The sequence below is a fragment of the Lissotriton helveticus genome, chromosome 10, assembly GCF_964261635.1.
Source record: "Lissotriton helveticus chromosome 10, aLisHel1.1, whole genome shotgun sequence".
In the NCBI taxonomy this organism is placed as follows: Eukaryota; Metazoa; Chordata; class Amphibia; order Caudata; family Salamandridae; genus Lissotriton; species Lissotriton helveticus.
In genome coordinates this window covers 1,110,013,415-1,110,039,612 of record NC_136071.1, presented here as the reverse complement: position 1 = coordinate 1,110,039,612, position 26,198 = coordinate 1,110,013,415, and the positions used below count along the sequence as shown (strand labels likewise).

General features: G+C 46.1%; 1 protein-coding gene across 1 annotated transcript in view; it reads right to left on the bottom strand.

The window, feature by feature from the left end:
- CPNE4 (copine 4) overlaps nucleotides 1-26,198 on the bottom strand; it is a 1,493,383-nt gene that overhangs the window by 690,202 nt on the left and 776,983 nt on the right. Inside the window, exon 4 of the mRNA XM_078663874.1 lies at nucleotides 25,218-25,289. Within this exon, the coding sequence (XP_078520000.1) occupies nucleotides 25,218-25,289 (72 nt within the window). The remainder of the gene's footprint in view (nucleotides 1-25,217; nucleotides 25,290-26,198) is intronic.

Here is a 26,198-nt window from a genome sequence, read left to right as displayed (position 1 = left end):
GCTATCATAAGTGCTGGTGTTGGCATTAACCCCTTCCCTGCTGATGACGGAACCGCTCCGTCATCAGCCGCGGTCGCGCTGTGCTGATGACGGTTGCGTCATGGCCCGCTCGGCACGCCTGCGCGGCGCGGATTTCGCGCCTGCGCTGAGCGTTCTATTGAGCGGGGCGGGCCATGACGGAACCGCTCCGTCATAAGCACAGCGTAACCGACGCTGGTGACGGAGCGGTTCCATCACCAGCATGCGCCCGCCGCTCTCCTGCCCCGCCCCCTTAGCACTGCGGCGGAATAGCCGCCGCAGTGAAGGGGTTAAGTGCCGGTACCCAGTACCGGAAACCACACGCTCAAATTAAGCACTGTGCCAATAAATTACTAGGCCTGGGAGGTAAACACCACTCCGCTTGTGAAGTTTTCCCCATGCCGCGCTCCGCATAGAATGCAGAGTTACGAAAAACCCAGCAGAGTGGCACGGAGCTGAGTTTTTCCACTCTCGTGGCTTGCCATCGTTAAGTTGGTGAGCGCGAGCGAGGAAAATCCAACGTTAGACCACCTCTCTGCGAATTTTCTCAATGCGGACAGTCGCAGCAGGTTGTTACTGCTCGGGTTGAGAAACCTGCTGCTTGCATTGAGGAAGCTGCCACTCGAGTAGAAAATGTATTTGAGTGGCAGAAAGATGCTGTGCTCTCATACACTGTGCGTGGTGCAGTTTGCACTGATTTTACACCCCGGGACAATGCTAAAAATCAGCATGAGTAGTGTGACTTACCTCACTCTGTCGCCTGTGGAACTCCACTGAGCACGCCAGAGTTTTTTGTCACTTTGCTGAGTTCCATGAACTCCCATGCCTATAAATTACTCCAATCCCTCTGACAGAGATGCCACCCACTGAGTTTAGAAATGATTGCCGAGCTGGTCATTTCTAAAACATTGGGAGGCACTGCCATCATAGAGTTTCTTGTCAATGCTTTTTGCAGTTTGGTGTGAGGCTCTGTCAAACTGTATTCTTTTTTATTTTCATTTTATATTTGAAAATAAAAAAGATAATGTCCCCCTCAACATGGCAGCCAGCTCCCATGGCGAGGAGGCAATTTTTGTTTCCTACTCTCCCTTACTACCAGGCGGTGATGGACAGTAAAAAAAGGCTATATGTCTGCCCATCCCAATTGGGTTTACAGATATATTGCCAATCTCCTACGGCATTACTCCGTCAGGCTGTCTGAGAAGTTTGGCGATGGCAGTGACTGAGTTGTCATCAACGTAGCCAAACCTATGCTTCACCAACAATTAAATCATGTGGGTGTACCACTGTGTTTGCGGGGAGGTAACTCCGTCACCACTGCAATGGAATTCCTTATCCACCAACATCCAAACCGGCCCTTCAGTCTTGTGCTTTTCAACATAATTAGTGGTTGCATTGGTGTTAGAAATTGGGTTTGAGGGGGCGAAAGCCTAATCAAGCACAAACCACAATCTCTGTCAGGGTGAAACGCAAGCAAATACCAAATTAACCTGTGCTTAACCCTCTGGTAGCTTGCCACAAAGCAATCAGGCCTAACTTAGAGGCACTGTGAAAAATCTTTATGCTTCACTTGAAACAGTAATAAAGTGAAAACACAACACAAGAAAAATCTCACAACAATATAGAAAAATAGAGTAAAATGTACTACATTATTTGACATCAAAACAACGCCATTAAATAGTGTTTTAGATTACCATTCCATCTTTATCAAACTCCATACTCCTATCTGCTCCCAATTGAAAGTTATCATTTATTAAATGTAATGAGGTAACCCAATGTAGCCCACACAGTACTGAAAAACTAATTAAGGAGTTTTTCATTACATGGACCTGTAAAAATTAAACGTCCATGCCCAACTTTTTATATATACTACGTCCTGACTTCTGGGCGGTGTAGGGCCTGTCTTAGGGGTGACATATGTATTAAAAAAAGAGGTTTGGGCCTGACAAGAGGTTTATCTTGACAGTTTGAAATGTCGGTTTAAAACTGTACACACAAACTGCAATGGCTAGTCTGAAACATGTTTACAAGGCTACTTAAGTGGGTGGCACAATAAGTGCTGCAGACCCCCTAGCAGCACTTAAGTCGTAGGCCCTGGGTATATGGAGTACCACTTTACTAGAAGGAGGATGCCCAGTCGGCCACGGTGGCCCAGGTCGCCGAGGCAAAAATGAAGTTCGCCACTGCTCTAGCAGACATGCGAAAATTCAATTTACGAGCTTATGCTGCTCGTGTACACAAGGAGCGTGACAAAACAGGTACACTACTGGCGTGGTTGGCGCGTCAAGGCTCGGACGCGACACCCATTACCGAAATTCGGACTCCCGCGGACACTCTGGTACGCTCTCAACAAGACATACATCTGCGTTCCAAAACTATTATGCTGACGTGTACAGTACCCAGGCACACTATCGGCAGGAAGCGGTCTCTAAGTTCCTGGACCCACTGCCACTTCCCCATATCACGGAGGCAACCAGGGATACCCTGGATGCAAAAATTACAGTGGCCGACGTCTCCAGTGCGATACGCTCCCTGGCTCGAAACAAGGCCCCAGGCCTTGATGGGCTACCTCTCGAGTACTACAGTACCTTCTCCACATTGTTGACTCCCCGGTTGACTGCCATGTTCGCGGACGCTCTCGGTCGGAGGGAACTCCCACGTTCTCTCCGGGAATCGGTAATTGTGTCCTTTCTCAAACCGCACAGAGACCCGCAACAGCTGTCCTCCTACCGCCCCATCACACTTCTCTCAGCTGACTGCAAACTCCTGGGGAAAATTCTGGCCACCCGATTTGAACAGATACTTCGCCCCCTAGTATACCCAGACCAAAAGGGTTTGGTCCCCGGTAGGAACACATCCCAGATTATCAGACGAGTCTTTCATATTCAGGATCAGGTGGGTGACTCCTTTCCACGCGCGGCCTGCATTATCTTAGATCTCGAAAAAGCTTTCGATACAGTGACCTGGCCATACCTCTTTGCAATTCTCCGCTGGACGGGAATAGGTCCCACCCTAATACAATACACTCGGATTCTCTACACTAATCTAACGTCTGGGGTCAAGCTTGGCAGATACATCTTGGCCACGCTGCGTGTCATGAGGGGTGCCAGACAGAGCTGCCCCCTGTCGCCACTGATCTTTGCCTTAGCTGTAGAGCCATTGGCGATCCGCCTACGCCGGGAGGGCGCAGCTTGGGGCATTCCCATAGCCGATACGATCCACTGCGTCTCTATGTATGCAGACGATCTTCTACTGTATGTTCGGGACATCACAGAGGACCTAACCCCCATATGGACGATCCTTTCTGAGTTTGCGGAGGCATCTGGCCTCCGAGTGAACTGTGAGAAGTTGGTGGTGTACCCTCTGCACCATTCTCTTGATCCTCGGGAAGTCCGGATCGGTACACAGAGCCTCTCTTGGACCATGGGTGCCCCTCGTTATCTGGGGGTCCGCCTCTATCGATCGCCCGCCGACATTTATGAGGGCAATCATCATAGAGTTCTCACCAGCATCCGCGCCTCAGTGGGCTTCTGGAAAACCCTCCCACTGGCCCCTATCAGTCGTGTAGCACTCGCAAAAATGGTCATCGTCCCCCGACTATTGTATTACTTCACCAACCTTCCAGTCGTGCTACCTAGCAGCTTCTTCCGCGAGTTGGACACGCTACTGCGCACACTCGTGTGGGGAATGGCCGACATAGAATAGCCCTCGCCAAGCTCCAGCTACCCACCACACAGGGGGGCCTGGGTTCCCCCGCCTTCGAGTCGTACTTCCTAGCAGCGCAACTTCAGTGGCTGTCGTACTGGACGGCTTGCAGACACTCCGGGGAAACCCACACATCACACGGCCCTATTCCCATACCAGAACTCTGTCGTCTGCTGCTTTCCGGCACCAAGGCCCGTCGAACCTATCCCTTACAGGTGTCTGTGGCCCGCCAATGTATGTTGCGAATTCACAGTATGGCGCCATGGACTCCTTGCTATTCCCCACGACTACCACTAGTGGGTTGGCCTCGAGGGGACTCATACTTCACAAGCGCCATGGTACACATATGGACAGAATCTGAGGTCACGGAGGCGGAGACACTGTTTGCAGAGGGCCAGCTTCACCCGTACGACCGACTCATGGAGGACCACGACCTACCGCATGGACAGTTTCTGACTCATCATCAACTCATTGACTGCTTTCGCCCACACAGCAACCTCACAGCAGGCGAACCCGCGACACACCCTGTAATTCACACCATCCTTTACATGGGCTGCGGCAGACACCTTGTTACCTGGCTGTATAAGTCAATCAGGGAACTCACACACAAACCTTTGCTCCCTCTGAAGGCAACTTGGGAGGACGAGTTCGGACGACAACTGCATGACCGGGAGTGGGACAGAGCGCTAGAATTCCCAAAGAAAGTCTCGAGAAATGCAAGGTTAAAAAATATACAGTACTATATTTTACACCGGGCTTACCAGTCCCCTGCACGCCTACAGCGGTTCTACCCTGACACTCAGTTCTTATGCCCCCGATGTCAATCCCCAGACGCACACTTCCTACACATGTTCTGGAGTTGCCCGACCCTTCAGTCCTACTGGTCGGCCATACTAGTCTTAATTTGCACCCTCACAGGCCTCACAGACGTGCGCTCCTGGGAGGCAGTTGCATTGGGGATCTTTCGTTGGCCAAAAACATACAAGATACAGGTCAGATATGCTGCTCTATCCCTGCTTTTAGCCAAAAGGAACATAGCCATGCAATGGCGAGCGGCTGCCGGACCTTCATTTGAGACGTTCGTGGGAGCGGTGAAAAAATGGGCTATGGCAGAGGAAGACACGCTACGGGAGGAGGAGGCAAAAGGCCAGCGTAAGTGCCCTATATCTTTGGAATGGGCCACACTATCCCGCCAATTTCTGCTAGCCCACAAACGCGACACCCCGAACACCTCTCAACGCGCCACCACGTCCCCGACAGCACCAACGCCTTTCTAGTATGCACATGACCTAGTCTCCCCCTCCCCATCACATTCCGCCTCCCCAGCTCTCGCCCTGCATCCCTCCTCCTCCCACCACCACCGCCCCATCGCCTTCTCAACAGATGTGCCCTGTACAACCTGTCTAATCCTGCTCCCCTACCTCAGTCTCCGCCTCTCTACCTCCTCCCCCTTCTCCCCCAGTTTTTTCTCCCCTCATTGGGGTATATTCTCCCCTCCCCCCTGCAGCCACACGACCTATGTTCTCAATCTCCTTCTTCCCACATATGGTTCCCCGCTCCTTTTTCCCCCAAGTGTCCCCCGCTCTCACACTGCATCAGTTATTAGCGAATCCATGCCCCCAATCGGCGTACTCACAAATTATTGTATACATCCCATTGGCATGATTATACTGTTGTAACACCTCTAACAGCAAATGATGTACTGTGACAGCTTTTCATTGACGAAAAAGTTAATAAAAACAATTTGAAAAAAAAATGGAGTACCACTTTACTAGGGACTTACAGGTAAATTAAATGTGCTAAGTGGGTGCAATCCAGTTTCACATTGTTTAGAGAAGAGAGCATGCACACTCTAGCACTGGTTACCAGTGTTAAAGTGCACAGAGTCCTAAGGCCAATAAAAACAAGATTAGCAAAAATCGAAGAGCAAGACAAAAAGTTTGGGGGGGGACCACCCTAAGGCTGACCGGTCTAACAATTGGGTTTCCGATACTCCCTATAGTGTGCACCTATTTGGCATCTGTTCACTGTTTTTTGTTGCTGCCTGGACCTCGAGTTTGAGTTAGTTCCTGCTTCTCCTTCCTGCTCAGCTGGTATTTTTATGCTTACTGTTGGACATGACCATTTCTTGTATGGTGTTGCCCTTCCCCCATTTTTTTACCTTTACTAACCTATTTTTTTACTGAACCCGTTTTGCTTGGCATTAGGGCTCTGAGCAGTTTACTACTGCGAACCAGTGGAAAAGTGTTTGTGCTCTCCCTTACCCACATGGTAACATTGGTATACAGTAAACCGTTGTAACAGTAAATGTTGCAAACTGGTGAAAGAACCCGGATTACACTCTATATCAATAAAATGTATTATCTTAACATACTATGAAATACATTTCAAGTTACACTGTAATAATTTTTAAATTAAATTTCATTTACAAACTATTTTTATATAACAGTTTCATGTCAATAGACAGTGAGGTCAATTTATAACAATTTTATGTCAATAAACAATATGGTTAGTTTCAATTCATTGCTACTCCTAATGCCCGCCTACTGCGATAATATTACAGTATAATTAATGCAATACAGCCAATAAGTGTCTTGTGTCTTAACTGAAATGCAGCTTCTTCAGGGATTAGTCAAATCATCTATTGAATTGACATGCACTTGTTCTAAATTTTTCCCCAAATGCTCAAAAGACATAGGTTTGTTTATACCATTCAACACATCCATTGACCCCCTTCTTACTTTGTATGGCAAATGTTCCTCAGAAGTTGTTCTACAACTGATTAAAAGTCATATTCCTCTCTAAATAATTTTGCATCTGTACAATCCCTTATTCTTTGAAACCTTTAAAATTTGTATACACCCGATTGGTACATTTAATTTACTTATAACTCCCCGGTATATGGTACTACTTGTACACAGGGCCTGTAAATTAAATGCCACTTGTGGGCTCCAGCACTTATTCTGCCACCCACCAAATTAACAATGAAAAAATTGTCTACGGGCCTGCTTCAGCTGTCACAGTGTGAAGTTTTAAACTGCCATGTTGATCTGCCATAATAAACCTCTTGGCAGGTCCAAAGTAGGGATGGGTGATAAATTCCTCGCCGCAGGCAGAGTTTTCAAAGTCTTGAGTTCTGGCAAAACCCTGCCAACTGCCATGCATTGGAGCTTTTTGCTGCCTAAGGCACGCCAATGGTAAGTTGGTGAGCGTTGCAAGAACTGGTGTCCCCCGCACGATTATTTTTGGGTGCTGAGATGGCACCCAGCAAGATTTTCTAAACACGGGCGATCACGGTCTGTCGCAGCTGTTCACGGTGAGAGAGCTGCCACTCAAAAAGAAAATCTACTTGAGGGACATCAAAGAAGCTGCGCCCTCTGTCACACGTGTGGTGCCATTTGCGTTGATTTTGTGACATGGAGCAAGCTCCTGCCCGCTCATGGAACTCTGCAGAATCTCATGGAGTTTTCAAGTAACTCTGCGTAATTGCTCGCGTCAAACTCCCCGAGTTCCGCCCACCCCAACTCTAAACTTTCAACTTTTAATAATCATAGGTCCCCCCCTACAGTAGGCCCCAGCAGCTAATAGGACAGGGTGCAATAGGACAATATTTCATATTTTGCATTTCCTGGCAGGGAAAGGCTCTTTAGTAATTTTTCACGGTAGCGCATCTACCTTCCCCGGAGTCTAACACTCCTTATCTTGCTACATTTAGTAAGTGCTCAACTCAGTTTGGGAAGAGCTCAAGAGGTACTTCTGTCACTTATTTTAATCCTAATTTAAAATCATCTTTACTGGGAATATTGCATTTTAAAATATTATTTTGGAAAAGCCACTTTTAGAAAGTTAGCATTTTCCAGCCTAAGCCAATTGTGGCTTTCTGCCAGTTTCCAGGCTCTCCTGGCTGTTAATGGCCTTCAAGTGGTGTCATGTGCATTCCTTTCAGACCGTGTACGAAAGGCATTGGGTGGGGTCTTCCTAACAGGAAGGCTAGGGGCAAAGCTGGGCCACTGCCTGGTTACAATTCAAGAGTGGCCTGGTGGCTCTACCCAGCACTTCCTGACTTCAAAAGAAGCCTACCATATCACTGACAGAGGCAGTGCTCACTAGGGCCTGCCTACCCTTTGTTTCACTAGACAGACTGGCGCCAAATACAGAGGAAAAGAAAGAGCTGCCCAAAACTCATTTAGGGTTAGAGAAAGGGAGTGTTCCCCATCCACAGACTGGCACCGGACATGAAAGGGACAATCCCAGAACCTCTCATCAGAACACACCGGGACATGAGAAGATTCAGAAAAAGGACTGCCTTGCTGTCTGAAGAAGGAAGACTGGACCAGCTTGTCTTAAATCTATTAACCAAGAAAATCAGTTGGCTGATCTCCTGTTTGAACTACCGGGACACAACAAGGTTCCCAAGGTCATTCCTGCTTCCAACTGACCAGATTCAAATGGACCTGACTTGGTTCTCTCTGCTGGACTATGTGCTAGTGGGTTCTGACCCCCAAATGCTGTTCCTAAAGGTGCTGGACTTTTGGCTGCTGTCAGAGGGTACTTTTCCCAGCTAACTCAAGGTTTCACAAGGACCGTTACAGAGTGACCCAGGCCCTCACATAGCAGCGCAGTGCAGCTCCTGAGCAGCATCTTTACCAAATCCAACGCAGAGTCTTGCATCACAGCCCAGCGTAGATCCTGATCGGCGGCTTCATCAGATATGGCGCAGAGGGACAAAGGACCTAAATGGCAAGATTGCGAAGTCTGTGATTGGCAGCTTCACTGAATCCAATGCAGAGCAACACAGGGCCTCACAGGAGCTGCACCATGCAGCTACTGATGATCGACTCTCCTGGATCCGATGCAGAGCTACATAGAGCCTCGCAACGCAGCACCTCACAGTTCCTGATCAGAGGCATCACCAGACCCAAAGCAGAGCAATGCAGAGGTTTGCAGATCTATGCAACTCCCAACTGAGAGCCTTACAGGATCTAATTCACCACTATGCAGCACGTCACAGGATGATGAGCACTCCATAAGGTCCTGCACCTTCTTCGCATCAAAGTCAGAAGGTAAACCTTTCAGAGGGAGAAACATGGTCCTGCGTCTGGTCCACGCTCCATCATGGTAGGCTTGAACTTGTGACTTTGCCTCAGCCCTATGCAACCAGATACTAGTGGAGTAGTGTGGCTCACTGGTTAGAGGCGGCAGGCCTGAGAGCAGAAGTCAGCCTGGGACCAGGGTTCAATTCCCGACGCGGCAGGGTCGTGGACCTTGGTCAGCGGACTCGATAATTCTCGCTTCGGTGCTTACTCTAATCAGGGGTTCCACTCGGCAACTCTGGGCATTAGCTTGCCTAATCTCCACAATGGCCCCACCAATTCCGGGGATGCCTGGCTCCACCTTGGGGACTCCCAGCAAGGGACCATCCCACAGGGAAAGCCAGGACGGGTTCCCCAGAGTTATACAGCGCCGGGACGCCCCGTTGCTGGGGCAGCTGTGCGCTTTACAAGTATACTACATTTACATTTACATTTACTTGCAGTTGGCACTTCATGCTTTGTTTTGCTATGTTTTTACCTAAAAACTTAAGAATTCATAACTCTGGCTCTACTAATAGAATTTTTGTCAATTTGGTGTCATTTCGTTTATTAACATAGTCTCTATTTTTCCTAAATTGATTTGGGGTTTTTCCTGAGTTGTGTTTTCACTTCATTATTGTGTGTGCACTACTTAAATACTCTACGCTTTGCCTCTAAGTTAAGCCTGACTGCATTTTGTGCCAAGCTACCACAGATTAAGAACAGGTTTATTTAGTGACTTTTGTAGTTCATCCTAACAAGAATTGTGAATATTATTTGAAGTTGTCTCTCTCCCTGCCAGCTCATAACCTAATTTCTTACAGTTACCATTTGTCTTCTGTCTTCCAGTTGGACATACCTAATACCATAGGATTCAAAAATAGTGGTGGAGTGAAATGGAACAAAAAAAAACTCAGAGAGGGAGATCCAGTCCAGGACTTCTCTCTCTCTCTCTCTCTCTCTCTCTCTCTCTCTCTCTCTCTCTCTCTCTCTTACTCTCTCTCTTCTTTCACACACCACAACTTGTGTGTGTGGTGAAATTGCCAATCTTGTTAATCTGCACAAATATTTGGTGACAGCAGGAAGGGGCTTTCAGCAGGTTTTCAATACCAAAACCTGACAATTTCCCATTTGTAGTTCAATTTTGAGCCATCCATGCCATTGGGAAAGCAATCTAGTTTCATATCTTCCACCATTATGAAAATGCCTCCCACCATTGTTTAAATCATGTTAGTTCCTAAGCCCAAATCTACCCTTTATCACTAAGCCTTCAATTCATCCTGTGAAGCCCTGCAGTTGAAGTCCTGCTTCCTAATGAAGGGAAGCCAAGATGTTTGGGTTTCTATTACCCTCGGAAAACTCATATGACTTTGTTTTCCATCTCTTATTATCTAGAACATAGTCCTCTATTATTTCTCAGTCAATGCTCTTACTTTTCCCCCTAATGCCAGAATCCCAACCTTGACACAAGCTAAATTCCTGGTGGCAGGTCAAATAACTCCTCTAAATGATCAATTAGAAACTACATTTCCCTAAATTCCTTGATAGAACCCAGTAATTTCTTCCAACATGTTGTGTATTTCAATAGGTATAAGTTACAGGGGGAGAAGGAGGAATGAGAGACTAGGTCGCCCTGCAAAATCTTGATGCACAAGTAGGAATCCAGATTACTGGGTCCCGAGACCTAGCTCATGTTATGGTAACCGACCTCAATGATCAGTGAAACCTTACTGGAAAGAAAATATTCTTTCTAGTGTCCCCTCACTCACCGGGGTTGCCCCACGGTGACATGCTTCATCATTGGGGCCCTCCCAGTTCTCTACGAAAAGGGGCGTGCTACGACTCACGAACTACGCAGGAGCACTTTTATGTGAAAGACTATGTGTAGTGCAAACAAGTGGTGGAGTGGGTGTGGGTGAGTTAAAAATACCGTGCTTAGTGGGCCTCAACAGATTTATTATGCTCCTAGGCAGGTATATTAAAAGTGGGGTGAATATCACTGTTAACCAACCTATAATGAGGATTGGTTCAGTGAATGGTCAACATGTTTCATGCTACCCCTAGCATTTCTTCAGGACCATACAGGGACCAGCCCTGTATTTGCCACTCCTATGTCCCCAGATAGGGGGTGATAAAATGAAAAACACTCTTATTACCAAAAGCATGCGTTCGTAGTAGAAATACATACGTTTGTACTGATTTCAGATTTTGGTATTGTGCTTAATAGCACTTCATGATCTCTCAGGGTGTTCGATTTCACCTTGTGGACACACTGTTCCTAGTTGGTGAAAGCGCTCGGCTATACCTATTTCCAGCCTCCCCGGGACCCTTCACTGAACCAATCCTCATTATAGGTTGATTAACAGTGATATTCACCCCACTTTTAATATACCTGCCTAGGAGCATAATAAATCTGTTGAGGCCCACTAAGCACGGTATTTTTTAATTCACCCACACCCACCCCACCACTTGTTTGCACTACACATAGTCTTTCACATAAAAGTGCTCCTGCGTAGTTCGTGAGTCGTAGCACGCCCCTTTTCGTAGAGAACTGGGAGGGCCCCAATGATGAAGCATGTCACCGTGGGGCAACCACGGTGAGCGAGGGGACACTAGAAAGAAAATTTTCTTTACAGTAAGGTTTCACTGATCATTGAGGTCGGTTACCATAACATGAGCTAGGTCTTGGGACCCAGTAATCTGGATTCCTACTTGTGCATCATGTGTATTTCAATAGGACCATCACAGACGATGACTGATGCCTTTCTCATCCCATCCTCTCCAATACACTTCTTTGACCCCGTGAACCTGCTTGGGGGTAGCCTAGTTTTAAAGCTGGGAATCTCATTTCCACAAGAGCAGTAAAATTTCAGCATAAAACAACACTAAAAGGGAGGTATGAAGCCTATGTCAAAAGGTTGCGATTGTTCTAAAAGTCACTAACCCTGGGCGGTGAACTCCACTCTGTTAACAGAGTTTGTGGAGTTTTCCGCACTCTGCACTCTGCACTCCGCGGTGCCCCAAACGTTGAGTTAGTGAGCGCGAGCGAGGAAAATCCGCCCCTTGAAGAGATTTTTCCTTTCCTAGGCTCACCAAGGTCTAGTTGGTGAATGTGAGTGAGGAAAATCAACCTCCTGGTGAGATTTCTCAATACGAGCAGTTGGCTTTCTCAATGCGAGTGGTCATGGCAGGTTGTGACCACTCGCATTGAGAAACCTTCAGGTTGCTTTGAGAAAGCTGCCGCTCGAGTAGAAAATGTACTCAAGCAGCAGAAAGGAAGGTGCACCCTCTTGCGCTGTGCAGAGTGCAGTTCACAATGATTTTTACAGACAAACACCCGGTGCTCAAAATCACTGTGAACAGCATGACCCTAACGCACTCTGCCAGTCGTGGTATTCCGCTGCGCGGTGGAGTTTTTTTGTCCCTTCGCTGAGCTTCTGCTCAGGCTTAGAAAGTACCTTGGAAAGACATTCTGGGAGAGCCACACGTTTACTCTGACGTTGTCATATCTCGCAACCTAGAAAAAATTATTTTATTGCTTGCCTATTTAATGCTGTTTATTTTGTCTATTTCTTATATTTTCCACCTTTTACCAGTGGGGTAATGGTACTTGAGAGCCCCCCCTGCAAAGTACATGGAGGGGCCTCATTCCAGACCTACTCATGAGCTCTCAGGGCAGCGTACTGGACATAGGGCCCCCCCACACTGCATGAGCTGCGGGAGACCTTTGCTACGCCACTGGCCTTTACCTGTCTTTAGTCCTCCTATGACTAAGGCCAAGAACATATTACTAAAATCAGGCTCCCATTCATAGTGGCTCTCACCAGAACATGTTTTTTGTGGGTTTCTTAACAGAAAGGCCTCTAATCTAACTCCATTACAATTTCCGATTCTGTTGGAAATTTAAATTGTGGTTGAATTGGGACTTACACGCGAGTCAGTAAGTTTATATCGCCGGAATTTTCCCCACCTTGAATATTTCTCAAACTAAAATGTGGTGACATTTCTGAGTCGGAAATGGGGAAGAACTATTGAAATCAGGAGCAGTCGTAAATTACTGATATCTGAGAGATGGGGAATTTAGGGAGGGAGGCTAGTGATATCCCCAAAATGCTTTCTTTATCCTCTCTGCATGCCATTTCTCAAGTATCCCTGTGATTCATCTGCTATAAGTGCCTCTGTCATTAAACCTCATGGGTTAAATATCTCCTCCTGTACACTGAGTCATCTTTGAACTGCTTCCTCTTGTAATGATGAGTCTGCAACATTGTTCATGTGTTCTTGTTTTATTCTGTAACAATGTATCCTTCTGTTGTTTAAATATCCATATGTTACGGCCTGGTTCACGCTTTAGAAAACTCTATACTATAACAGGCGAAGTGAAGAAAGAACAGAAATAAAAATAAACGGATAGAAAAATCGTAAAGGAACTCTCCAACCCCAGGTCCAACACCAACGACATCCCGCCGACAAGTTATTCAACATAAGCAAAATTGACGCAATGGACTTGACCACCTGCTCACAGATTGTTTCCCCCTCCCCCCAAAACCTTCCCAGAGAGCGACCTTCTTTGGTGAATATCAATTCCGTCTGAAAATGTATTTCTTTGAAACTGATTTCATATATAGTTGGGATGGGCACACAGGTCCTAGTGAGTGTCAATTAAGATTAAAAATACACATATTACCTATATCTTTCAACCTCATTTGAACAGCTTCCGCACATCCCACAGAACCCAAGAAACATCCTCCCAAATGTTAGAGACATGGTGTTCCTCTATATCTGTCATGTACCTTTAAACTGTGACCACAGCCAATCCCAGAAGCAATAAGGACCCCACCATTGAAAGTGAAATGGTGGGGACCGCCTCCAATTTAGGGGAGATGGACAAATCAACTGGTAATCTTTGCTTTTTCTTTGCTTTCTTTCTGCACTCACTGTACCGTTACCAGGATTTTTCTTGTTCACTTTTACAGATTCCTGCTGTCCCAAAGGAAACAACATTCAATACAATGTTGTGTTTGGAGCAGGATAGTATCCAGCTTTATATTTGTAGTTGGCACAATTATAAGAAATTGAATTGCCCTGTTACTTTTTCAAAAATGCAGGAGGCCTCAACATGGTCTTACCCCTCCTATGTTGGGCAAGTATAACATGCTTCTAACTAGCCAGGGCTGGCTTCTTTTTCATAAAACATGCTCTTTGGCTAACACAATCCTAAAAATGATTAGAGTTTTGGATTGGTGCTCATCAGCTATCATTTCATTTTAAAAATGGCTTTTTAGTTGCTAAGACTGAGAGAGAAAACCAGCACAATGATCAATAATTTCCTGGGGCTTGGGTGCTCTATGATTGTAAATGGTGAAGAACTTTCTGCAGTCCTGCAGTAGCATCCTCACGGAGAGGGTGCCCATTGTGGAAGCCAGATCGGGGCCCTTTGTACCTTATGATTATACTGTGCAGTGATGTGGGGTTAAGAATATTACATCTTGACTTTTCTACATTGGAATTGTCTGTATATAGGAATTGTCTTGAGAGAAATGGAGTTGGTGACTGCAAGTTGTACGAAACTCTAATTGTCCAGCTGCATGGGCAATGTGTGGAAAACTTGGAGTTGATGGTATTTTTGATTTTAAAAGCACTTGCAAGATGCTGATAAAGGGATTTAGGTGAACTACATCTAGCAACAGGCAACAGTAATCCATTGTGAAAAACTGTGTATGGGCAAAGGTCTGTTTGAAAAACATGCTTCCCATCAATGCATAGCTGGTGATTCACATTGCAACCATAAGTTGGTGTGATTGTAATGCAAATTTTGTCCTAACGAAGATATTGAGCATCAGAAAGCTTGACTAACATTAAAGGATTTGCAAAAGTTTGCTTTTTTGAGAGAGAAAATGAACACAATGGTGGCCATGTCCAGATACTCTAGCGTCTTTTTGGTGCTGATGGTGAGATGGCTTGCAATACTTCGAAAGTCACCAAGAGAGATGGTCCTCATCACAAGTGCCAGAGTGTAGGTATCGTTGAATGGCGAACTGAAGCAAAGCATTGCAGTGTTATCTTCCTTCACCATGAACAAGTGAAAGATTGTGGCCTCCTAATTCCCATCGTTTTTTCCTCTCGACAAGGAGTTTCCCCGTTAAGGAAAACAGAGCTCAATGACTACCGAGTTGAACTTCATGTCGGTAGTGTGGTCCACTGACGCAACGCACACGATTTAGTCAGATTAATACTCACTGTCAACTTTTTAATATGGCTAAGTGAAAATCCGTAACCTTATACAGGAAAGCTAAGATCCATATTTGTCTAGCAAATAAATTACTTTTCATGGGTTTTCAAAGAAAACCAGGAGTATCCTGGGGAAGATGTGGCTACTGTAGATTCCTGAAGTGCTCTTCTGGGTACCCTTTTATACTCAAGGGAGTATACAGGTGTACATTTATGCTTCTGGACATGTGGTGCTAAAGTGCGTATGCTTTTTTATTTCTCCCTGGGGAAGATATCCTTTTGTGGAGAACAACATTACCTTTATTGAACCATTTCCACTCTAAAAAGTGGATTAACTCCTGCTCATAGTATGAATAAATCTATAACAGGTTGATAACATGTAAATTCCAGCATCCTGGCAGAATTTCTTTTTGAGTAAATACAATTTATAAGGGCAAAATTCAACCGTTCCTAATTTTATTGAACAAGTTGTTCTACGAGGAATGAACGATTATTGTACACAGTCCGAAATTCTGCCATACTGACAGAAAATCTGTGAGAGTAAACCCAGTTTACTAGGGTGAAATGCAACCATTCCTGATTCCATTATACAACCAGAATGACCACAATGCAGTCGCTAAGAATACATTTGGACACTAGGAAATGCTACTATACATAAGAATTTATATTAGTAAACCCAGTTGATGAGCGTGAAATCCAACCATTCCTATTTCAGTGAATCAGGAATGGGATTTTGCCTTCACAAATGCCTGTATTAGTCCACCAAAATTCACATCAGTGCACTAATACCTTTGGAAAATTGTTCCAGATGTGTTTCAAAGAGACAGTACTTCCCTTAATGATTCTGTTGGTTTTGCTACAGTAAACACTACAGCTTATTATGGTTCTCATTGATTCAGACTCCGCTAATATTATTAAAGAAACATAAAAGCAAAGAGAGTGAGTGGATCAAAAAGTAGGCGGCACCCTTCCTCCATTTCTCTTCAAGACAAATATTGGGAGATTTCTACTTTGATGATATGTGAATTTAGAGTTCATTGTTTTTCACTCTCTTTGTATATTTCATATCCTAAACCTCAATTCTTCTGAACCAATTAGGAAGAAAACCCACTGCTCACAAAGCACAATGAGAACTCCCTTCAAACAGCACATGAGACCATGCATCTACTTAATCTTTCAAGTATGGGAGACAGGCACCTCTTGATTTATTATGTGAAAGAATTCTTGAAAGTGTTATCCAACCACTAAATATGTAGCTCTCAATAAATGCGCAACATATACCTGATATTTTTATTATGAATTTCTTACAATTGGTATATAAAATTCCTCAATGCAGCACTTTGAATGAGTTTAAGAACCATTTTAGGAGGCCATAATTCAACCTGTTTCTAGGAAATACTCAATTTAAAAACAGCTTTCCTGAGCCTTCTTGCATTATATTTAGTCTTTTTTCTCTTTGCACCATTAGGTATGCTTACTTTCAGTTTGTCAGGCATGTGTGTGTGTGCTGGATTGCAAAGCTGCACAACCCAGTAACAAATGGCTCACACTAGCCCTTAAGGCTATAAACTGCCTTTTGAAAAAGCAGTGGCTAAGTTCCAAATCCTAGGTCCTCCAGGGACATCTTTGAAGACACTTGCCCTCCAACCTATGATATACAAGCATTTCTGGTAAGGTTCCTCCATTCTCAGGCCTCCATGCTCTAGAACTTCCTTCTTTCAATCAATCAATCAGGCGTTTGTAAGCACAGCTACTAAGCGCTGAGGGGGGCACAGCTCCTGAATGATCACAGTGATTTGTCGAAGAACCAGGTCTTGAGGTCATTTTTGGAACTTGGAAAGTGTAGGTGTCTGTCGGAGGTGGAGAGGAAGGGTGTTCAATGCCTTGGCCACGAGGAGAGAGAAGGAGCGTCCTCCTGTTCAGGTCTTCTTTATGTTTGGTACTGTTGCAAGAGAGAGCTGGGCTGAGCGGAGGGATCTTTGGGGTGCATGGAACGAGAGGCGGTGGTTCATGTAAGCGGGTCTGGTGTTATGGAGGGCTTTGTGGGTGTGGGGGAAAGCTTAAAGGTGATTCTATTTCCGACGAGGAGCCAGTGCAGTGTCTGTAGGTGTTGGCTGATGTGGCGCGGTAGGTTGAGGACTAGTCTGGCAGTGATGCTCTGGATGTTCTGGAGTTGGTGGGTGAGATTTTTGTGGAGCCGGGTGTAGAGTGCATTTCCATAGTCCAGTCTGCTGCTGATCAGGGCGTGGGATGACGGTTTTCCTGTGCTCAAGGGGAATTTAGTTGAAGGTCTTTCGGAGTAAGCGGAGGGTGTGGTAGAAGGAGGAGATGACAGCGTTGATCTGGTGGTCCATTTTGAGTTCAGAGTCCAGGATGATTCTGAGGTTGAGTGTGTGGTTCGAGGGGGTGGGAGAGTTCCCAAGGGTGGGGGCCACCAGGTTTCGTTTCCGGTGTCAGGCTGTCGGTCCATGATGAGTTGTCGAGGAGGGAGCAGATGTCGTCTGTCGCGGCGTGAAGGGCGGTTTCAGTGCAGCGATTCTTCCTGAAGCCTGATTGGAAGGAGTCAAGGATGTTGTGTTCTTCAATGAAGGAGGCGAGTTGACTGTTGACAGCTTTTTCCAGGTCGGTTGGGTCCGCCGAGGGTTTTTTCAGGAGAGGGTTGATCTCGGTGTGTTTCCAGTCATCTGGGAAGAAGGGGTCTCGAAGGAGCGGTTGATGATTCGTTGAAGCTCAAGGAAAATTATGTTTGCAGCTCTGTGGTAGATGTGGGGGGGGCAGGGGTCTGTGGGTCCCCGAAGTGGGTTGTCTTTATAGTCTTTAGGGTGTCTTCGATGCTTAGGGCGGTTCAGCTGTCCCGTGTAGGCTGCATGGTGTAGAGAACCTCAGACACAAATATTTCCTGTGATGAAGGATACAAAGGGACAGATGTGCAAAGAGACAGGTTGCAAACAGTGGTTGCAAATTGTGCACCAAGTAGTTTTAACCTGTCTCTCATTTTGTGATCCAATCTATGTTCTCATAGATTTTATCACAAAAGCTCCATTTGCAGGGGTCTTTGAATGGGTTGTCGCATGAATATTCAAGAGGCAAGTCCCAATTTGCAACCCCTTGTGAATGAATACAAACACAGGGATAGTGGACTGCAAGAAACTGTAGACTACAGTCCCAGACTTTGCATTACCAAAAGGAAAGCTTTCTTTTAAACAGCCTTGTTCCCTGAAGGAGCGGGTGCTGCTTTTTTCAAAATATATATATTCTCATTTGAGAAGGCATTCGGGGGAGCATGTGCTGGTCCCCTCAGTAACCACCTGTGTCCCTCAGATGCTGCCCAACACAACTCCGAAAAGCGAAGCTGTCCAACAGAGACACCTTCCAGTTTGTGAATGTACGACCGCCTCGTTTGATGTGATCAACACCTTAACCGTTTGCAATATCAATTATTGTCAGGACCATTGATACCTCTCATTGTGATTAACAATTAGGAGGGGACGTCCTTTTCTCTCCCTTTTCCAATTGTGATTTGGAATGGATCTGCAAACCACTTAAGCTTTTCAGAAGGGTTTTCTGACTTGCACAATGGATTTAGTAGATAGCAAAAGGCCATTTTGTGGTTGCAAACCCTGTGATTTTGCCATTCTCAAGGTCTGGAACCACAAAATGACTCTGTACATTTGGCACCTAACTTACCTGTTCCGAACGGATGTATGACGTTACAACGCATACTTTTACCACGCATACCTTTACAACGCGGTTTTTACCACGCATACCTTTACAACGCATAGCGCTTAGAGGTGCTGGATAGTGGTAAGTATAATTTTCTATTCCAACTCCAGTCCCCGTGGACACTAGGGAAGGTGTTGGATAGAAAATTAAACGTATTCCCTATCCTAGAGCGCCCCCCAGCGCAATGCGTTGTAATGGTTTGCGTTGTAATGCCAGCGTTGTAATGGTATTGCGTGGTAAAAAATGCGTGGTAAAGGTTGTATACCATTCCGAACAGCATGTTACCCCCTCACACCCGCATGAGGAGCTAAGAAACTTTACTGACCAGCACCCCACCATACTGTACACTTTGGTGTCAATTGCAAAAACTTTGTTGAACTCCCGCTTCTCAATGAACCCTCTCATGCACCCTTGAAAATGTCGGCTATGTTTTACAGCGCACTATTCATATGCCTCAAAAAAAGAAATAAACATGCGCAAGCAAAGCAGCTGAGAGATTTCTAACCTTGAATATTCTAATGCATGCTATTAATCATATTTTTGCAAAAAGAAACAGTTTCAGCGCCTGATGTGTGGTTTGTACATAAAAGAAATATCAGGGGGATTTATCTGTACTGAAGCTTTCAAGGCAAAATATAAAATTTGTGAAAAGTAGGTCCTTTGGTATTGTTTCTCTCCACAGGGAGTAGGAACACAGTGTAGGGATGAGTCATCTCTTTCAAGTTTTGTGTGCTGAAATATATCACACTGTTCTCGGCATTATCCATCAAAGCAGAAAAATACATTATCCAAGTCCCATTTTAGCTTCTCCATTACTTGAAGAACAGTAGTTCCTGTTGAGTGAAGAATCATTTAACAGTAATTATTAAAATTAGGGATGAGTCCATTTAGCAGTGTGGCTCTTTCTTACAATACTTTTACTGTATTTTACTTCTTAACACTATCACAGACTCTCTATAAGGAAGAGATGCAATTATCTTGTGAAAGGAAAGATAGTGCATAGGGTCTATGAGTTTGATTCATGACTTTTATTCACACAGGAGAGGGATCACATTCAGGCCAGTCAGGTTTCAAATCCCCCCACCTCCTCATCCAAATCGAATTGTAAATTTCGTCTTTGATAAGAAAACTAACTAAACTATGCCGTTGTTGCGTTAGAGAGATCATATTATCAGGCCACATTTAACATTCATCACAAACACGACATAGAACATGTCAACATAGGAATAAAGATGAATTATTAATTATTTACACTGCAACTGCATTGCCAGGAACCAACACATTTAAACCTATGTTACATTGGCAGAGTCATACTTGACTACCCTTAAGATTCCATTCTCTGCGGCACCACCCATTTTCCATGGTCCTGGACAAAGGGGAAATACCTCTTTTGATGGTTCCATGTGTTGTCCTTACAAGGCGAATCCACCTGCCCCCTCAGCATCCAAAAGGTTCCCCAGCAGCATAATTCACCCTACCAGGGTCATCCACTAAGGTATCCCCCTGGCCACCATTTGAGGATGGGCTGGGCCATACCTGGACCTCTCAATCCCTCAAACATCCATTGGGGCAGTGTAAGATAAGGCTATGGACATTTGCGGTAGCCCTTCTCTATAAACAGTGTATCTGTGCCCCGAGTTGGGATCTCGGCTTAAGGCCAACTCCCTCCTGGAATTGCCTGCACCTTTAACTGATGCCAAGGTTGTCCACTTGTTTAGGAGCTAAACACAACTCCTTTTCCAGCCTTGCCACCTCCCCACAGTGAACTAGGGGATAGTGGGTGGGATAAACCCAGGGTGACCTGGCTGCTGCTTACAAGGTGGGTGTGTCAGCATCCATCAGGGGCATCCAGGGTGTGAGGTGACAACAGGCAATGATACCCTCATATTAAGTCCCCTTACCCCGCACCCCTCTCACCAGACCCCCAGGGGGACCCCCGCCAGGCCATGGTAGGCAATGACAGTGCAGGCCGAGCCCGCAAAAATTCAAAGTTGAGGCCACCACGGGCCACTGGCTTGGCCAGGCTGAATCCAGCCAGCATCTGGTTCTGGGGCCTGCAGCGTGGGCCCCCATTTTCCAGTTGTGTGGAGGGGCTTTAAAGCTAGCCGGAAACAAATCCATTTATTTGAAATGGACATGCATTTGTGCTTGGGAACAAGGGTTTTCTTGGCCCTGGAAAGGGTAAGGGGTCTGACAACAGTAATGTTATGTTATGTTATGTTAAACTAAGTTTATATAGCGCACGGCTACTCTAAAAGAGTGTCCCGGCGCTTTCCACAGGCAGCTCAGTACCAAATAACACAACAATGAAATCAAATACAGAAAGCAAATAAAACAGAACCCGCCCGAAAGGAACTACAGATTAAAAAGCCACGTCTTCAGGTTCTTCCTAAACTGGAGCAGATTGGGGGTACTGCGTAGTGCCAGTGGCAGAGTGTTCCACAACTGGGGAGCCTTGCAGCTGAAAGAACGGCCCCCTGTGCGGGCCTTCCTCACACGCGGAACCACGGCAGTGAAAAGAGATTCTGACCGTAGCGAGCGGGTTGGGCGATAGAAGGCCAACCTGCGCCTTAGGTACCCGGCCCCTGAGCCGAAAAGTGCTTTATGCATCAACGTCAGGGATTTACACATAATCCGCTTTCGGATAGGTAGCCAATGAAGCATTTGCAGCAGCCCAGACGCTCGTGCTCGCCTATGCAAACCAAAGATGGCCCGGGCAGCAGAGTTTTGAGCCACCTGCAGGCGCTGGACAAGGTAATCAGGGAGGCCAAGAAAAAGGGCGTTGGCATAATCCAGCCTGGATCCGATAAGCGCCTGGACGGTTATCCGCCTGTGCTCCGCAGAAAGCAGTGGAAGAAACTTGCGGAGCATTTTCAGAATACCGAAACAGGTGCCGGCCAGACCCAGGACATGCGCTCTCAGCGAAAGCTTATTGTCTAGTTTAACCCCAAGATTTTTTGCGACCACTGAAGACTGTGTAGGAGGGCACATTTCAGACGGCCACCATAGCCGCCACTCAGGGTCGATAGCACAGCCGAAGAATAAAACCTCGGACTTGCTGGAGTTAGCCTTCAGGCTGTTCCGCTGAAGCCAATCGAATACCATGCCAAGACAACCCCGGATATTCTCTCCATCGAATGCTAGATCTTTACCGCATGTGAAGAGAAGTTGCGTGTCATCGGCGTAAGACACGATCCGGGCCCCATGAGCCTCCACCGCCGCCGCCAGAGGGGACATATAGATGTTGAACAATGACGGGCTCAACACAGAACCCTGTGGAACCCCTACTCCCAACGGCAGCATCTCGGAGGAGCTCTGGGAGACCCAGACCGTCTGGCGGCGACCTTCCAAAAAAGATGAAAACCATTTGAACACCGTCCCCCTGATGCCGATGTCATGGAGCCTGGCAAGAAGCGCCTCATGGGGGACGGTGTCGAAGGCCGCCGACAGGTCCAACATGACTAACATGGCCTTGCCACCAACATCCAAGGTCTCCCTGATGATCTCTAAGACCTCCAACAACGCCGTTTCCGTACTAAAATTAGGACGGAATCCGGATTGGGAAGGATGAAGCAGGTTGTTGGTTTCAAGAAAGCTCGACAAGACACCATGAACATGTTTTTCAGTGATCTTCGCCAAAGCCGGAAGAAGTGAAATTGGCCAGAACATCGGCGTCAAGACCAGGCTTTTTCAGGAGGGGGATCACCATCGCCCTTTTCCAGGTGCTAGGGACACTCCCCTCCCTCAGAGAGATGTTGAGGATGGGATTAACCAGGGGATTCACCACCGCCGCCATCCCTGCCAAAAATTTGGCAGGGCAGGGGTCAAGTGGCGAGCCTGATTTGAGGCCGGCCAGCAGCACCCGGGACGCCTCGCTAGAGACAGCAGGAAAATCTGCCAGCACTGCGACAGGCGTGGGCGATGGCCCATGCCCCAGCCCGGGGCTGCAGCCGCCCTCCTCCGCACTCTCCGAGAAAGAAGCCTGAATTGCCTTGATCTTGCTGGTAAAAAAGTTGGCGAGATCACACGCCCACGCATCAGAAGATAATGACGGGGGAAGGTAGGAGCTAGGGGTGGTGAACTCCTTCACCACGGTGAAGATCTCCTTACAGGAGTTCGCCGCCATCTCAATCCTCCTAGCAAGGTATTCTTTCTTTGCACATAAGATGTCCCGGTGATAGGCTTTAACTGCCGCTTGGTAGGCCAATTTGGCCTCCCCGTCATACTGAAGATGCCAGGCCCGCTCCGCAACCTTACATTGGCTGCGGGCCAACCGCAGCGCCTCAGTAAACCACGGCGCCGATTGGCGGAATGCCATAGGCCGCTGGGCAGCCTTGGGTGCAAGATCGTCAAGCCTTTCCGTCAGCCACTGCTGCAGAGCCTCCGTATCCTTTTCCAGATCGCCCGAAAGATGACAAGGATGTTCCGAGAGCGCCAGCTCCAAGATATCGGGCGTCACTTTGTATAGTGCTCTAAAGGCTGGTCTGAAGTAAGTGCACCATTTGGTTTGAACAGCATGAATAGTTACTGTTATTCCATAGGGATGGAGCTTGAACAGACAAAGACTGCCTGCTAATTATCACTTTGACCCAAATTATGGCATTAAGTCAGAACTCTTAACATACACCCAACTAAGCTATAACAACACACACAACAGCACTTGCCTCTGTCAGTTGTCTTCCACAGACATACTTCTGTGGGGAACTAGGTGTGCCAGCTGGGTACTATCATATTGCATTTGCGGGTGATTTGTTATAGCCCTCTAGTTTCACCCAAGAACATTCACCCACAACTCATTGCAGCTGGCACATGCACCCAACACAGGAAAATACAAATTTACCCTGCTAATAGCACATCTTCACAAGCTGAATCAAACTCGAATCTGCGATTAAAAGAGCTGTTTGCAAAGTCACCAAACCAATGAGATGCCATGTGAAAAGCAATAACATGGCTTAACCCCTTCCCTGCGGGGGTAATTGCCCCACGGTGTGGGGGGTGGGTGGTGAGCGCGGCACAGCGGTGCTCGTGACGAGACCAGCTCGTCATGAGTCACAGCGGAGCTGTGCTCATGACGAGTTTATCTGGTCACGACCCCGCCCACTGATTATTTGCCCGCACAGGCGGGGAATCAATCGCGCGTGGGCGGCGCAGAGCCGTTATGACGAGCCCAGCTCGTCATGAGCACAGCTCCATTGTGACTCATGATGAGCTGGGCTCGTCATGAGCACTGAAGAGGTTAATCCCTCTAATGGTGTGCCACCTGAGACAGAAAGCAGCTACTCTATGCAAGTTTATTTTTGATCATGTGAGTATTGACTATAGCCCTGCAGGGGTGGGTCCTCCGCTGGAGAGGAAGAGCACCGCCCCACTTACATTACCCCCAGAGACGAAAAATAAAATGGTGATTCGTTACCATTTTATTTTTCATCCCATGTCCCGAACAGAGCGTCAGGACGTGGCCGGAGCTGCTGCTGAGTGGCAGCAGTAGGGAGGGCTGTCAATACACTGTTTAAAGTGCGCATGTCCATTGGCCGGCCGTCATGCAATGGCCAGCCACACATCTCTAACCCAGCTGTCTTAAGACAGCTGGGGTAGAGCAAGTGCAGGCCTCCAGAGCACCATGGAGTGCTAATCAGGGCGCTGCCCTCATGCTGCATGAGAACAACACTGGGATTGTTCAAGGGAGTTTCCTGGTGGCCTAGATGCTGTCGAAGAAAGAAGACGTCCAGTGCGGAGGATGTCGTGTTTGTCTTTAGGTAAAAAAATTTATATCATGTTTTCGCAGGTGCGCGCCCACTCCTCCCCCATAGATGCCAGCCGCCACTGTAGAGATCTGCATACCAAGTCTGCTCAAATCATGTTTCGAGGTCAATTACTCTTCTGACAATAGCTGTTACCAATGTGCTTTTTATATGCAAATAATGTGTTCTGATGCTTGAGTTTTGTATAGATTGAGCACCACTAAATCATTCTTTAATAATCTAATAGTATGATCGCTAGTGTGACTAAGATGGACTTGTATTTGCCATTGCAAAGTGGCATTAAACAATGAAAATGTAAATATTGCTAATATAGGTAGAAAATGAAAGGAAAGGACATTTAACTAGCAACTGGGTACCAAAAGATTCCACATAATCACAGTGCATGGATTCCATTAAGTTATATTGTGAAATAATAGGGGAACCTGAGCATAAATCAACCCTCATACAGCTGAGCCATTCTTTCTTGGCAAAAATGTTTAAACTAGCCCCATTCTGGTGGTCAAGACTAAAATGGGGTCATACAGGCTTGGTTGGGTCACGACAGCTTTTAAAGCAGCCTTCCAACCTACGTCTAATAGGAGAAATGGCAGAGTGACAGAATAGTTAGTGCAGCCCTGAATTTGAGTTTATATAATATAGTTGCTCTAAGCTCATAAGGTCATCAATCTTTAGCAAATGATTCACAAATGTACTTATCTCGACTTACCGTTATGGAAGATTTGCCAGCTGTGTTTCCATGCTTAAGTAAGGATTTGGAAAGTTTTCTCTGTGAAACGATCTGTAACAAAACAGGCAAAAATATAATTTAGAAAATATTTTGATTTGTGTTTAACAATTAGGCACTTTGTGGGATGTTCACAAGGTTTAAATACTCCAGTGGTGGTTTCCTTTAACTACAATGTTTCCAAACTTGAAACACTCCCACAACAGTAGATTTGTAACAAAGTCAAAAATGTCTTATTTTGGAATTCTGTTTGGTTTTAAGCCTTGAAATACAGATGTTCCTGAACTGCTTCAAGATTCATTTTAGTAACTAATGCTCCATCTTTAATATATTTTTATAGTTGTGCTAAAAACTTCATACTAAATGAAGACCTTAAAATATATAAAGACATATTAATACAATACAGAGTTAGCATAGATTTCTAAAATGATGACCAATAAGAGAATTCTCATAAAACAATTCTGGTCTGTTTTTCTGCTTGTAAGCCATAGTTCTCTTGCCAGCGACTCCAAAAAGCATTCACATATTTCACTGCACAAAGAGCAGGGTCGTATCACATGGCAGGGACTTTCCTCAATTTATGAAATAGTTTCAGGAGCACCTCTACTAAGAACACTACACCACAGTGCATTAAACAGCAAACCAGCCACCTCCCCTATCACTCCTCTACTTTACGCTTTTCTTTGACCCTGTACAGTGCTCCACTGCCTTTTGGCTAGATTCCTACTTTTGGAATACCAAATACATGCATACATGTATGCATTGTAGACCGAGGAATAAAGATCCCACTCATATATGTAACATCCACCCCAGTTGGCTGCAATAGTCCGCAGTTTCAAGCAGCCACAGCCTGTGCAAGTAAGAGAAGTTGGGGCCGGGTGGGGGATATTGGCAGACGACGACGAGAGAAGCTAAATGTGATTGGTGGTTTAAAAAACAAAACTGATGAAGACCACTCACCAA